The sequence below is a fragment of the Artibeus jamaicensis genome, unplaced genomic scaffold, assembly GCF_021234435.1.
Source record: "Artibeus jamaicensis isolate MK-2021 breed Jamaican fruit bat unplaced genomic scaffold, CSHL_Jam_final contig_471, whole genome shotgun sequence".
NCBI classification, from domain to species: domain Eukaryota; kingdom Metazoa; phylum Chordata; class Mammalia; order Chiroptera; family Phyllostomidae; genus Artibeus; species Artibeus jamaicensis.
In genome coordinates this window covers 6,665,465-6,681,309 of record NW_026521850.1, presented here as the reverse complement: position 1 = coordinate 6,681,309, position 15,845 = coordinate 6,665,465, and the positions used below count along the sequence as shown (strand labels likewise).

Sequence of the window (15,845 nt, the reverse complement as noted above, 5' to 3'; positions counted from 1 at the left end):
GAAAATGAGAGCACCTAAATTCCGTGAGACAGGCAGGCCAGCCTTTCTCGTCACAGAGAGTGGCAGTTCCTATTATGGTGTTTCCTCCAAAGTGTTCGTACCTCCCAGTCTAGCCCCAGTCCCATGGAACCACTCAGGACTGGTGTCACTTGTCCCACGGCAGCCAGGGCCAGTGGCTGGTCCAGTTACTCTGCATCTTAACAAAGCCAGTTAGACCGTTTCATTGGCTGCAGTAACTGTGTGAGTAGGAAGGGAGCCGAGGCGTCCCAGCTGTGTCGTCCCAACCCGGATAGAAGCTCCCAGCACTGGCCTGCCTGAGCTGGGTGGCCACCACATGGTCTGCATCTGGGCGCCACCCATGGTTATGGCAAACCCAGCCAGTGCATCCCTCCCGTGGGGCCTCGCCACGGAGCCAGGCTTGAGGTTCGCTCAGCTGCTTGGGCATCTCAGTGGTCCAGGCCCTGGGCCAGCACACTCCTCACGACCACCGTCATCACTCCCGATCACAGTCAAGGAAACTGAGGCCTGGGGGGTGAAAGGCTTGCCCGAGGCCACCCAGCGTGGCAGCACCAGGGTTCCGAGCCTCCTGGTTCCGAGCCCACACTCTCCCACTCACACTGCAGCTGCCTGCCACGTGGCAGAGTTGGCAGGCCCCCAGGCCTGGGTGGGCGCACTGACGGTGGGACCTGGACGGATCCACCGTGATGGGTGCCAGGGAGGCAGTGGGAGGAAGTGGAAGGTGTAGGCGGGGGAGGTGGCCACGGTGCAGCCACGAGCCTTCTTGGAGGGTGTCGATGCCGAAGGAGAAAGCAGGCAGAGGAGCTGCAGCCTGGAGACCTCTGGCTTCAGCTTGCCTCAACAGCTGCCAGGCGTCAGAGGCCTGGCTGGGGTTGAAAAAAAAAGAAAGACAGTATGGCAGCCTGGACAGACCTGTGTTCGAATCCCGCCTCCATCCCATCCCAGCTGTGTGGCCTCAGAAAAGCAAAGTGACTCTCACAGCCTCAGTGCCCCTCTCTGTAAAAGAGAGAGAATACCTCCCTGACGTCGTTGGTCTGTTAGGAGTCAACATTCTGAGCAACGCTCCCAGCTTAGGATCAGGCTCAGGTTCATTATCATCACCACCTGACTCTGTGTCTCTTTCCTTAGCCAAAAAATGAGGGTAATAATGTCCTTCATTGGGTTATTGTAGGGGTTCAATAAAGTATGGCTTTGTTCATGCTTTTCTTCTTTCAGCTAATGTTTACCAAGCAGCTCCCGTGTGCTCTGTTCCAGCCGCCGAGGACTGAGCTCATGGAGCAAGACACACTTCCCGCTTGGAGGGCCTTCGCTTCTGCCGGGGGGACTGGGCAGCGAGGGCACAGGGACGCCAGCAAGCATGTCATTCCGGGTGTGGTCGGCGCGGACCACGCACAGGGCTTAGCCCCGCACTGGCACAGCACCAGTGGGAGGTGGCTGTTTTATGACTTCATTACAGTTTAGGCTTTTAAATATTTCCGGTTGTGGGCTAATAATACTGAACAGATCTTCCTGGATTTGTGCAGTATTAACTGTGGAAGATTTGCTGCTTTGGGAGTTTTTATTATGGGAATGAGAGACGTTATTGGCAGTTCTGCGCAGGCATTTCTGTGGATCAAGTTCTGTACAGGTCACGGGCCAGCAGTCCTCCTTTGCAAAGTCCCCTCAGTCCTCAGTGTGTTGTGTCCTTGGCCTGCACTCTGTGGTTCTGGGGAGTAGACAGGTGTCGGGGTCTGCGCATTTCATGGAGGCGGGTGATGAATGCTCCAACAATGGCATTTGCTCTTTGAAGTAGTGAGCTCCCCGTGCTCCCAGGGTGCAGGCGGGGGCAGGGCAGTGGAGATGGTGTGCTGGCCCCTCCAAAGGCGAGCTCTTCCTGGCCTCTGTTTGCAGAGCCAGGGACCTGAGAGGAAGTGGAGGGGCCAGCACCGTCCTCACAGGGTGGGACAGGGTACAGCTTCCATGCTGGGTGTGTTACCTGGGAAGAGGCGATTCCCAGTGTATTCTGATGGCCAGTGAGAGGGTGGGAGCGTAGGCGCTGGAGCCAAACAGACCTGGGTCCACAGCCCGCACACCCACTGTGAGGCCTCCGGAGGGTTTCTTCCTTCCTCTGAGCTCCAGTGTTCTGTTTAGTCCTCGTGGGGTTTGTGGGAGGATCACGGGGAGGGGGGGGGTGACTGAGGCAGGCGAGTTTCCAGCTGGTGGTAAGTCCCTGGGAAGCATCCGTCTCTCTCCCTCATCCTGCTCCGCAGCGTGTCTGCTCCTGGGCCAAGCAGCCCTCAGCCACTCAGAGGCAGCTGGGTTCGAGTTTGCACTGGGTTCTCATCTGGAGCAAAGCTGCCCCTGTCCCTCATCCCTGCACCTCTGGCTCAGCACAGAGGGTGCTTTCTGTTGTGGTTGAAGCAGGGAGGGGATTTTCAGGATCGCCACTGCTGAATCCCTGGGGGAGTGACTGAGTTACAGTTTTAAGAGAAGAGAGGAAAAACAAGGTCAAGAGAAAGAATAAATCTGTGGACCTGAGTCTACCCAACTTGAAGCTTCTGTGCCGGGGAAATTATTTCTAATTATTGAAATTTCGGACATGTGATGCCACTGAAAGAGTGGAGGTCAAGATGGCTCCTGTGAGAAGTATCAGTGTGTATTTCCGTGATTGAACGGTTTCCCGTATCAGTGTGCAGCTATTTTAAAAGCAGAGGACTGACTCATCCAGCAGCAGCTGCCGCCGACCGTGATGGCGGCTGTGTCCTCCGGGGCATCTGCCGCCTCCGTCACGGTGACCGGCTGTGTGACCCAGAGCCACTTGCACATCCCACTGCACTTCCTCTTCTTCCTCCATAAAGTGGGGTGTTGTGAGGGTCAATGACTCAGAGGATGTGTAAGTCAGCGCAGTGCTCGTCCGTCCATGCAAAACACCCCAGCGTCTAACTACCTGCTTATTACATTGTAATAGCGATGAGTAGTTTAACAGTAAACTTTTAAGGCTACAGGTTTTCCTCTGATTACTGCTTTAGTCTGATGCCATAAATTGTTAACTTGTAGTGTTCTTACTGTCATTGTCTTTAAGTAGATTTTTATTTTAGATTTTTTGTTTTTATTTGATCTAAGAGTTTCTTGTGAGCATATTTATGTGTGCATGTGTGTTTTTCAAATGGTTAGACTTTTAAAATATTTATCGTTAAATCCTGCATGTACGATAAGGCCAAAGAATGTGGCTAATTTACTTTTTGAAACTTGCTAAACTTTTCTCTATAGTCTAGCATATAGTCAAGTTTGTAAGCATTCTGTGGGTATCAGAAAAGAATGACACTTTCTTTTATGTAATACCAAGCTTGCTGATTTTGTTATTCAAATACTATAGTCATATATGCACAAATATACCCATGTGTCTGCATGTGTGCATATTTTGTACACACACACAAATTCTGGAAGAGACGTGCTGAAGGCCTCTGTGCAGTTATGTCATTGTTAAATTCACTTTTTATTTCTGACGGACTTTTGCTTTGTGTATGTTGGTGCAGCGTTGCCTTGGGTACTGAAATGTAGTCATTAGATCATCTCCATCAACCGTGATTTCATCAGTATCAATCACTCCTCTTCGCCTTGGTCACTGTTTTCGCCCCTAGTTCTGCCTCAAATCACTGCTCCTGGTCGGCCCCGCCCGCACCACGGCTGCGGGCAGCACTCACGGAGGCCGCGCGTCCCCAGACGGCGGCCTGGGCTGCGGTCCTGGGGCAAGCTAGGGAGCCGAGGGCCGTGAGCGCATCACGCTGCTTCGCTGTCGCTCTCCCCACCACTGGCCAGGCGGCGTGTCGCAAAACCCCCTTGGCTGACAGCAGGAGGCCTTGCCGAGGTTCCACACTGGCCTGTCCTGGCTGTACTTTTATATCACTGTTATCTTCTTATTAAGCATTCTCATGAGAATTCTCTGTTTAGCCTTAGTTATTGTTTTTTTAAAGATTTGATTTATTTATCTTTAGAGGGGAAGGGAAGGAGAGAGGGAGAGAAATATCAATGTATGGTTGCCTCTCATGTGTCCCCTGCTGGGAACTGGCTTGCAACCCAGGCTGGGAATCGAACTGCGATCCTTTGGTTCGCAGGCCCGTGCTCAATCCACTGAGCTACACCAGCCAGGGTTAGCCTTAGTTTTTTATACCAAGGACTGTCGCTTTTTAAAATTTCTTCTTCTGTCCCTTAGTTAATTTATGATTGGGGGGGGTGTGTTCAGATAGATGCACAGACATACAACAAAGTGAATAAATAAAAACCAAATTTATCCAAATGAGTTCTTCTGGATGTGATACCTTAGACCTCTTAAACTTCGTCAGTTGGTGAGAAACACAAATATCCATTCATCTCCTTTATGTCCTGTTATTCTCCACATGGGTTACAAGGGGAGAAAATCCTTGTTGCTGAAGAGTGCACAGTCCAGAGATGCTGAAATCTTGCCAGCATTCATCTGGGTTGTCACACAGGTGTTCGATTTACCATTGCACGATCTGTGTGAGAAGTTAGGACCGGAGCTGAAGTCCCAGCAGCATCTCCGTTTGCCATGCGCCCCCCTGTACGGCTTCCGGCAGAGCAGCTCTGTGTTGTGCCGTTTTGTCTGTTTAATGCTGAACACCCACCATCATTGAGTGCCTTCTGTTCTTTCAGGGATCTATCTCCTGGATTTAATCTACATCGATTCTGCATATCCTGCCTCAGGCAGCATCATGGAAAACGAACAAAGGTCCAATCAGATGAACAACATTCTCCGAATCATCGCTGACCTACAGGTCTCCTGCAGCTACGGTGAGTACCCTGCTTACTGGCACTGACAAATACTACGTCCCTGAAATTTGGGCCCCACACCTTACCAGTGAGAAAGCTCTATCTTGAGCATCACACATGTGCTTGATTTTTTACATGCATGTTTGATCTTCACAGAATGTGCAGACTAGGTGTCACTATCTTTGTATTGCAGGTGAGGAAACGGAGGCTTAGAACAGGTTGGTCACGTGTCTGCACGATCACATGTTTAGTGAGTGGCAGAGTCCAGGTCTGTCTGGCCCTCGAGCCAGAATATTCATGAGCTTTGTGGGTGGCTCCTGGGCAGCCCTCCTGCAGCCAACTCAGCGGCCCCGCGGAGCCCTCCACTGAACTCTGCAGGACGGTGCAGGAGTAGAGAGCATCACGTAGGGCTAGGTTTTACAGCCCAGCCCTGCAGGTGGCACTCGTTACTTCTGCTGAGGAAGGCCGGGAAAGGCAGTCTGGCTGTGGGGCTAGAAGGAAAAGGGGAATGATGTGGCAGACAACTTAGCCGGGCTCTGCCAACCATGACCAGACCCAAAGTGGGACCGGGAAGGGGACAGTCTGAAATAGGTGAGGAGATGGTTGTTGGAGAAGGGTCAAGGAAAGGTCACGACGCCGGAAGGGCCATCCACGTGCACATCAACGTCACCCGAAGTGATGGCGGGCTTTGGGGTGTGGAGGTCGGTGGTGAGCCAGGTGCCCAGGTCCCCCAGGAATCGACATGAATGGCCAGGGGGCAGCTGGGAGGTGTCAGCAACGGACAGGAGAAGGGGTGGCAGAGTTGCAGCGACACACCTCCATGGGCGGGTTCCCACAAAAGGGGTTGAGGAGTGAGAGTCTAGAAGCAGCAAAGGGAACCAGATGTGCACCAACGCTACACAAGGTGTGAGCGAACCGACAGGACACAGGGCGTGAGGGAGTCGACGAGACATGGGGTGTGAGCGAACCAATAGCCTCCACTGGGGAAGACCCCCAGGGAAGCCAGGGTGGGCTTCCTACATGGTGGGCTCACTGAGGCGAAGGGTCCACTCACAAGGGGTGGGGGAGGTGTGAGCACTCCCGGACTAGCTGTTCTCTGACTGGAGGAGCAGGGAGGGGACTGTGTCCCCAGCGCAGCCCTGCCCACGGAGGCCCTTTCCACTGACAAGCGCGTGGACACTCGGTGTCCTGCTGGCCAGCAGAGCAGTTCCAGGCACAGCTGTGGGGTCAGGCAGACTAGGGTTCAAAGTTCGGCCCTGCCTCTTGAAGTCACTTTCTCTCTGAGTCTGAGGTGCTCTCATCTGTACACATGTGGACATACGTGTGCCGGCCCTTGGCGTGCCCGGGCCTTCCATCAGAGCTCAGCAAACGCTCGCTTTCCTACCCTCACCTGCACCCGCCCTGTCATCAGCTTCAGGCAGTGGTGGTGTCCCCACGGCAGAGGTGAGAACGCTGAGACTCACAGGGGTGCCCGGCGTCTCCGGGCCGCCCTGGAAGAAGCAGAGTTGTCTTGGGCCGCACATGAAATGCACTGCAACACATAATCACAAAACAGTCTCATGTTCTAAGTAAATTTACGATCTGGTATTGGGCCACATTCATAGCCATCCTGAGCCGTATTCGGCCCACAGGCTGCAGGTTGGACGACCCTAAAAAAATGACACATTCAGAATCTCAAAGTCAAGGGGCAGAGCCATCAGGCGCTCCTCATGTGACCTGGACACACCCTGGGGAGTGCGGGCCCTTTCCCACCCTCTCTCTGCTGTGCTTCGCATCCTGCTCCACCATCTCCACCTGTCCTCTAGCTCATTCTGCCCCACCCTGCAGGGAACGGCAGAGAGGGTCTCAGAGGGTTTTGGGGCCCCTTAGAAGTGCAGTGACCCTGAAGGTCTGTGGAGAGCAGCTGGCGTCAGCCCCCCCATGAAATGGAGGCGGTGCAGGGTAGAAGGTGGCCTGGGATTGAAACCCAGCTCTGCCTCACTCAGGGACATAAGCTTTGCAAGTTGCCACACCTTCTTCCTCTGTGGAATGGACATACGTGTCCCCCACAGGAGGCAGCTGTGAGGGCTAAAGCAAATGACTCCTAGGAGTCTCTCGGTACAGAGCCTGGCGCAGAGCAGGGGCTTGAGCACCTGGGCCCGTCCCTGCCTTCCCAGGGTGCAGCAGCTCCAGCCCAGGGGCCAGGTGCTCCAGCTGTGCCAGGGTCTAGGTGGGACCTCCACACTGGGCTAGATGAGGTTTTATTCATTCATTTTTTCTTTCTTGTCAAATGGGTGGGCAAGCATGGGAGGCTTGCCACACGACCCCAGTGGAAACCTGTTTTAGGACACAGACACCTGGCTGTGGCCTGTTCTGGAGACCACCTTTCCCCAAAGGTCCATCTTTCCCTGACCGAAGAACCCTGGTAGCCTTGGTGTGTGGTGTCTGTGGCCCAGCCATCTGAGGGCACTCCGTGAGGGCAGAGCCCAGGCCTGATGGCCCCTCTGTGCCCAGTCCTCAATGTCTGGTGACAAAGTCAGCCATTCCTACATGTGTCATCCGGGACCTGGAGATGGGAGGGACTGAACCTCTGGGTTTTGTCCACCTCTGGCAGATCACCTAACAACCCTGCCCCACGTGCAGAAGTACCTGAAGTCTGTGCGCTACATCGAAGAGCTCCAGAAGTTTGTGGAGGACGACAACTACAAGTGAGTGCCCACTCCCCTCCCGGCCCAGCACACGCAGAATTCACGGGCACGGAGCACGACCCTAGGCCCCGTGGTCCCAGCCTTCCGCAGGAGCGGCGCTGGCTGGCCGTGGCGGAGGCCCCGTGTCCGTCCCGTGCAACCCCTCCGGAGCAGAGTGAGTTCCGTGAAGAGCCCTGGGGGCCCTTCGGCCTCATCTTCCGCTCACCCTGCTCTGGCTTTCGGTTCTTTCTTCATCTGTGGCACCTGGGAACTTACACAGCATGTGTGCCTATTGCGAGGGAGGCAGAGGGTGTTTCATGTCCACTCTGCCGTGTTGGTGGGACACGTTCTTGGCTGGTTTGGAGCTGAGGTCAGCGTGAGCCTCGGTGCATTTTCAGCAACCTGACACATCGAGGCAGGCCTTGCAGTTGATCGTTTGCCCCCTGAATGTCACCTTTACCTGTGTTCTCTTAAATCCCCTCTTACTTGTCGCCTCTGGTGCATACACTGTAGTCCCTTTGTCTCCTGTTAGCCGTTGTGTTCGTTTTAATGTCTTCCAGTGCGGGGTCTGAGAGTTTGACCGCCCCGATTTGCTCCTTATCTCAGTCACCGAAAACTGTAGAGGACCATGGTCGCTAGACACCCCCCATGTACCCACCGCTCACTCAGCAGGGCCTTAGGAAGGGCTGTGCACATGGCCACGGACCGGTCACCGGGGAGGCCGGCTAGCTCTCCAGGTGTCTGGGGTGCCTCTTCAAAGTTCCGTAGGTGGCTCTACTGATTGGTTGTAACTTTGGGAACAACATATAATATCTTTAGTTGTTTTTGTATGGTATTTTGTTAAAATCAAATATGAAATGTCGACCTATTACGTAATAGTAACAACAATAGATGAAAGCCGGAGAATCTCATTAAAACTGTGTTTGCCACAAATTGAGCTCATTTTACTTACAAAGCACTTGCTTAAAAACAGACCCTGGAGTGTGAAATTATTCCCACTTAGGTTCTGGGGTAATATTTTCCATTCCTGTGCCGGTAGCGCTATTAAAAAGACAGTAGTTTTTCATTAACACTAATATCCCTTAAGGAGAAAAATGTAAATACTTCTGACCATGAGATAATCCTTGGACAGGCCACAGGCGGTGAGTCACTGCTCCGTCGTCCCAAAGGACTGTGACACCCCCAGCATCTCACACCAAACAGCAGTCAGCCTGGACTTCACAAGGGCCCTTTGTTGTTGTCCATGTGGACACACCCGGGGGGGCCCGAATTCTTGGCCCCCCCGGCCCAGACCATTGAGGGAGCCCCTTCCCAGGCAGCGGGTCCCTTCCCTGGCTCTGAGTGGCAGAGAGGTTGGGGCCTGTGGTTCTGCTTGCAGAACCCACGCTCCACAGCCCCCAAGGACAAGCTGCTTAGCTAATACCTTGAGGACTGCATTTCTAACACCCCGCCCCCTCTGCTGTGGAGATACTCTGCTGGGAGGTCCACCCAGTGCCTCGTTCTTCTCAGCCTTTATTCTGTTTTTAACTTAAGAACAATTACCCGAGTTCCCACCAGCATTAGGCGAACGCAGTTTTGGACGGTTTTCTGTGCATAGAAAGTACATATGCGCATGTAGAGGAGGGTGGTGGATGGAAGGATGAGAGGCCAGAATCTGTTAAAGTTGAATCAGGCTACACTTGCTATTTTTAATTAACAGTATTGACTTTCATTTAACCAGAAAAAAAGGAACGGAAATAAAACTCAAGGAATTGCTACTCTTCAAATAAATATCTCCCCACCCCAAAAGGTATTATTTCCTAAAAGAGCTTCTAAGATTAACCAGGAGGTCAGGAGAACACTGATGGGATGGAGCCCAGCAGTTCTGTCGTGACTTGGTTCCCACCGTGAACTTGGGCACGAAAGACAAGGACACTGGCGCTCTCCCCCTCTGTCACCCCCACCCCACCTTCCAGTTTCTTGTTGGTTACATTATTATCCCTGCATAGTCCAAGTTTATAACATACGCATCCTGTTCAGGAATTATCACTCCTACTGTTCTGTTTTAAACAGATTCAGTTCTTTCCCCCTGTCATCTCCTCCTTCCCAAAGTCTTCGTGTTAAATCGGCCCCTCGTCTAGACGATTCCAGCAGGTTTTCACAGTCGTGCACACCTGCCCTCGGCTCGCTGGGCTGAGCACCTTCGTTTCTGTCCCCCGGGACGCGTAGACCCTGCTCTGTCGCCGTCCGGCCTTGTATAACACCTCAGCTCGGTCCAATTTTTAACTCTTGTCAAGGGTCTTGTTCTGTCTTCCTGGTGGGTGAAGAATTCCTTGGCGTTCAAGAGCTTAACAAGGGGCGTGCCTGCAGTGGGGGTTTGTACCACACTTCCCTGGCTCATGGGGCGCCCTCTCTTCATTTCACAGGGAGTCTTTTGGTTTATGCCTTTGGCTCCTTCTGTGCATTTCTTGGGTTTTTCTCTTCCAGGGGTTCTAGGAACCCACAGGGGGTGCTCTCTGCCTTCCACGGCCCTCAGCTTCTGTCTAATCTCTGTCTTCGTGGTCACAGTCACCAGACGGTCTGTTTCTGCTGAGGTCTTCATTCAGGTCTCCGTTCGTCCCCTTGATCTCCAGTCTCCTCTTCACCTTACTCGTCTGCTGTCTCATTCCCAGGTCTTGTTTCTGTTCAGCCCACATTCTGCGTGAGTTGTCCCCCTGCTCAGAGCACTCCCGGGGACTGCCCTGTACGCCTGGGGCTGCCCCTGGGCCGCGCCTTCTCTCTTCTTTTTCTGTGGGAAGGGTGCTTGCTGGGTGGTCGTGCCCTTCCTTTTCATCTTCCTCCCACTTGATGAGAGGCCCCGCCGGATACTCCACGGAGGGAGGGACGTCAGAGCCCCCCCCCGCCCCCCGTGGGTGAGGTGGGTTGGTTCTCCTGCTGGGCGGTGAGGTCTGGGGGAACGCCGGGCTCAGGCTCCAGGAGGAAGGGAGCAAGCAGTCTGTTTCAGGTATGGGGGCTCTGTCTAAAGACCCCCATCAGAGTTTCCTCCACCCTGTTGGAGGCCGTACCCCATTCCATAAAGGGGTGCCTCCGGTATGTAATCGCCCCGACGGAGGCTTCGTTTCCTCAGAGTATCCACCATGCTTTCCATCCGCCCCGTCCATCTCTCCCAACCATGGGGCCAGTCAGAAGAGCGATAGGTGAGGACCCACTAGCCCCATGGAGAGGTCCCAGAGGGCGGGGCAGAGACCACGCCACGGTACAACTCTTGGTCAGACCTCACCATCCTCGTTTTCTTTTCTTAGCTGCAAGTTTCTGAAGTTCATGGCTTTAGTTCAGGCCCCTTCCCTTGTTGAGGAGCATCTGGCAAGTTTGTTTACGCCCAAGCTTTCATAATTGTTTGTTGGTTTTGCTGGGGAAGGGAGACACTGGCATCTGGCTCCACCCTGTCATCTTCACCCAGAAGTTCCTAATTAATCCTTTTAAAAAAGATTTTTATTTATGTATTTGTTTACTTTATAGAGAAAAAGGGAGGGAGGGAAAAAGGGAGAGAAATATCGATGTGAGAGAGAAATATCTATCAGTCGCCTCTCACACACCTGCAGTCAGGGGACCTGGCCTACAACCCAGGCATGGGCCCTGACTAGGAACTGAGCTGGCGACCTGTTGGTTTGCAGGACGACACCCAACCCACTGAGCCACACCAGTCAGGGCTTAACTAAAGGTTAAGGGCTAACAAAAGGTTGAAAATTATAATAATCCTGAGGTGCCGATCCTCATAACATTCCCGTTGCCACCTGCATCTCTAGGGACAACTGAGAGGGAGTGTGTGATGATTGAAAACCCCACTGGCCAGTGTGGCTCGGTTGGAGCCTTGTTCCGTAAACTGGAAGGTTGCAGCTTCACATCCCAGGCGGGGCACGTGCCTAGGCTGTGGCTTCGGTCCTGAGTCAGGGCCCATGAGAGGCAGCCGACTGATGTTTCCTCTCGCATTGATGTTTCTCTCCTTCTCTGGCCCTCCCTTCCCCCCTCTCCAAAATCATTAACATGTCCTCAGGTGAGGATAAAAACAAAAACAAACAAACAAAACAAAACCAGTTTGGGTTCAAAGGCTCCAGGGTTTGATGCTCCGCCCCTTCAGCTCACCGCCCCTCCGCTCCCTCGTTTGTGAGACGGGGTAACGTGCCTGCCTCGTTCACAGGGCTGACTTCAGAATGAACACGTTAGCGCCCAGCAGGTGACAGGCTGTGATTACTCTTTTTGCTCTGTCATCCTTAACCATTATTTCTTGGTCACAGAAGTCCCCTGGGCACTGGGGAAGGAAGTGGCTGTGATCTGGAGCAGACCCCAAAGTATTCCTGGGTTTCATGGCCATAACTGTCCTTCCAGCCATCCAGTCTGCCGATTACCAACACGGCCACGCTCAGTCCCCCTCCAATGCAGCAGAGCAGAGCCCCTCTGACCTTGTGAAAATCCTTGTTTTCAGACTGTCGCTCAGAATCGAGCCAGGAAGCAGCTCTCCAAGACTCGTCTCTTCCAAGGAAGACCTCGCAGGTATTGTAGCCGCACCATATGCAGTGGGGGCGCACCCTCTAGAAGCCCACGTGCAGCTGCCGGGGTTGGTCCTGCCTGTGGGGCCAAAGGGTGCAGTTCAGTTTGCAGGTTGGTGGGCCCGGCTGTCCCTGCTCACGGCCCTCCCACACCAACCTGCCCAGGCTCTTGATCCCACGGAACTCCTGGGGGGCACCTCTGGGCTGGGGCTCCCTGGAGGAGCCTGGGACCTAAAAGCCCCAAGAAGCAAGATCAGAGCCCCAAGTTGGGAGCACGCACAGGGTAGGTAGAGAAAACCCAGGATCTTCTCCGGGTCACCCGGGCCCTTATCATCAGGCCCAGTGCCCTGGAGCTGCCATGCCCCGGGGGTGTACAGGGTGCCGGGGTGTTTGGTGCCACCAGCCACAGACGGCTCGGCTCCCAGGAGCATCGGTTTCGTTCACATATCTGGGACACACATACACAGTATCCCCTAGCGATTAAGGACCCAGCTTTGAAGGCAGCCCTCGTTGTGCTGTTTCCTAGCTTTGTCATCTCACTGGTCTGGTCTTTGGTGGCCTCAACCACACAGTGGAGGTAATGCCAGCGATCACCTTATGGGGCCGCTGTGATGCCCGGGCAGGTTCACACCTTAAAGGGCTCTGCCGGGCGGGGTGGGGGGGGAGGGAGCACGTTGTGAAAGTGCCTTGTTGTTACCGCTGTGGCGGCTTCCTTCCGTCTGTATTCCAACCAGCGTCGTTACTGGGGCTGAGCACTGCCGCTGCCCAGGGAGGGACCAGTCTGGGGCCAGCGGCCAGCTGTGCTCCCTCCTCCTCCTGTGAGCTTGGGCCACACCAGTCCGGGTTCTAGGCCACTGCAGCGTTGGATGGTACCTCCACCCCTCTGGGCCTCGGTGTGCTTACCTGAAAAATGAGGGTAGGGGAACCCCACCAGGATCGTTGGCAGGTCAGAATAGAAGTGATACTTAGAAGGCACTCAGCGTCGTCTGACATGCAGCAAGTGTTCTGGGAGGGGTGGCTGTTGCAAGCTGCTGTCTGGTGATGTGGCACCCCCCGGCCTATTGGCCCGCCCACGCCACTTGCTCCACTGTCTGGAGCCCAGCCAGCGCGGCAGTTTCGTCTGCTGCTGGATACAGGACCACGGAGGCTGCAAGAGGCAGCTACAGCCTCTCATGAACACCAGCCGGCGAGGCCTCTGCCCTGACTCCCAGGGAGTTTTCCCATGCCCCTCTTCTCCAGCCTCTCCTGGCTCCACTGTGCAGGCTGGGCCCTGCCCTGGGCACCCCTGGGGCCCCACAGTGACTTAGCAGAGGGAGATACTGCTTGGTCCACAGAGCCCTGGGAGGGGCTGCCATTCATACCTCAAGAGACAGAGTCCTGGCCTCTGCTGGATTTTCACAGGGTTCTGTGAGCCCAGTATTGAGCCTACACGAGAGATGACCCTCGAGCAAAGGCAGCCAGAGGCGAGCCCCTGGTGCTGGTCCTGTCTCTACCACCTCAGCTCTGTCCCTGCTCCGGAAGTCCTTTCCCTCTCAGTCTCAGTGCTCCTTCTGCATGCTCAGTCACCTACACCTGACCTGCGGACACAGGGGCAGGGGTCCTATCAGGGATGTCAGAAACAGCAGCAGGCAGGCTCCTACAGCAATTGTTTCGGGCCACAGAGCAACAGGAAGCACCAGCCATTCCAGACTATTTCTTCAAAAGATGGAGCCAGAATTCTGGAGCAGAGAGTGGACTCAAACGTGGAAGTGTCATGCCCTTCTGAGTCTCCTCCAAATTAGTGCAAATAAGCCTCTGCAGCCTTACGTGGTAAATGTGCGTTAGCAGGAGAAGCCACATCTCTGGCTTCCCCGGGTGCCCAGAAGTCCCCGCGGCCACCCTTCCTGTCTGCCCTCCCAACAGCACTGGAGGATTCATGTCCCAGGGCCGCTTCCTCCCCCAGCCCAGGTCAGCACCACCACCTCCTGCTGCTCGAGGGACGGTTGTAGACCAGCAGCCCAGCCCAGAAAACTAACACTAATTGGGGGCCTCAGGACTGAGCCCTCGACAGGCTCTGGGGCCAGAAAGGAGGGGCTGCATCTACCTTAGACCCCGGCCTAGGATGGAAACCAGCACCCGGAGCCGGGCCCCACCCCTGGCCCAGCTGCCTCAAGGTCACCCAGGCTCCCCTACCACCCCACCCACCATCACTTCCACGTGGCTCTACTATTCATGTGAAACCCAGCACCCAGCAAGTTAAGGAACCTGCAGCATCAGCGGGAATCCTGGCAGGGAACAGAATTGGCCCGAAGGCCCACAGGAAGAGACGGAGTGAAAATGAAACAGGAACAAGAACAAGCGCTTCACACAGAGAACAGTGTGGCACCCAGCACCTCCAGCTGAAGGACCAGGGCAGGAAACGTGTTCCCACATCTGGCCATTGCTGGGTCCCAGAGAGGACTCGGGTGTGAAGGGTCCAACAGAACCCTCGGCACCTGCCGCAGCTCAATCCCCCCGTCTGTAAGGGGCACACGGACACCTCCCTCTCAGGCGGTCGTGGGAGTTCCCTGACACCCCAAGTGTAAAGCCCTGAGCGCCAAGACCGACACACAGAGCTCCTTCAGCAAGTGCAATGTCTGTTATTAGGATGATGTTGTTATTGTCAACATTGTGATTCCGATTAGCATCGAATCACCCCTCAGGTTCTAGCAAGATGTCACTGCCTCGGGGAGGAATTTCCTCCCACCTAGCCCCTGACCTGTCCCAGACCAGGTCAGGCCACGCCCCACCCTGCCTGTTACACCAGGGATTGGCACATGAGGGCCAAACCCTTGGCCCCTATTTGTGTCGGAGCATAGCCACACCCTCCATTGACTGTTGTCCGTGGCCCCTTTCACACTGCAGCTGCAGAGCCCAATGGTTGGGACAAAGACATCCACCCCCATGCTACCCCCTGCCCTGCAAAGCCTGCAATACTCACTAGCTGGCCTTTCACAGAGTCCCCCCCTTACAGCTCTCTGTGCCTCTCCGTAGCACTTCCTTCCTGCGCATCAGACGGTTATCTGTGCTCATTTGTCCCAGGTGCCTTCCCTCCCCGTCAGACTGAGGTCCCTGGGTAAGAACCCAGTCTCCTGCCCTCACCTCTTCAGCCCAGGCCTCTGGGCCCTTGCTGGGCCCTGCAGGCACCTGGCTCTCAAAGGAGCTCCAGAGCCACGGTGACTGCTGACTCCCCACTCCCTCCCAGAGAAGTGCTGATGCCAGCAGTTTGGCCGTGGAGTGAGCCGGCTCACGGGGGTGTTTCCCACCAGTTCACCAATCCCCCGCTGCAGCCCTGGACCAGGATGTTAAGGCTGTAGCTGATCACCAGAGGGCTCGGCAGTGTCTGGAAAGCTTCGGAGTCGGACTCACTCAGTGGTCCTGGCCTCCCACCCACGGCCTCAGATGACAGAGAGGTGGTGCCTTTGCAGCCCCCCGCACAGCCAGGGGTCTGTAGAGGGTAGGCCTGCCCTGGTCTGGCAGTTAGACTGGGCTGTATGGCAGGAGCCCGACCAGACCCTGAGACAGGAATGTGCCTCTTGCAGCCCGGGAATGGCAGGAACGCAACCCCCCTCGGCTCCTCAGTGGGGGCTTAAGCTGCTGCTCTGGGCTCCCTTCCCAGCAATCAGGCACCCCCCACACCTGCCAAGGAGAGGCCCCAAGATGTGTTCATTCGTTCTCTCCTTCAAGACTTCCATGCCGAGGGCCTGCTGTGAACCAGGCAGTCACCATGGGCCGCATGCCCAGGAACAAGGCACAGACCTGCCCTCATGGAGCTGACACATTAGTGGGGGCAAGAGGGGGTGGAAGCCATGAAGGGGCAAGGTGTGGCATGTTGAGGAGCCGAAAGGAG

General features: G+C 55.0%; 1 protein-coding gene across 8 annotated transcripts in view; it reads left to right on the top strand.

Annotated features, from left to right (window-relative positions):
* The window catches only part of RALGPS1 (Ral GEF with PH domain and SH3 binding motif 1), a 233,640-nt gene that overhangs the window by 181,652 nt on the left and 36,143 nt on the right, over positions 1-15,845 (top strand). For all 8 annotated transcript variants that reach the window (XM_037158690.2, XM_037158892.2, XM_037159020.2 and 5 more), the window contains 3 exons: positions 4,669-4,806; positions 7,379-7,472; positions 11,914-11,981. In XM_037158690.2, the coding sequence (XP_037014585.1) occupies positions 4,669-4,806; positions 7,379-7,472; positions 11,914-11,981 (300 nt within the window). The remainder of the gene's footprint in view (positions 1-4,668; positions 4,807-7,378; positions 7,473-11,913; positions 11,982-15,845) is intronic.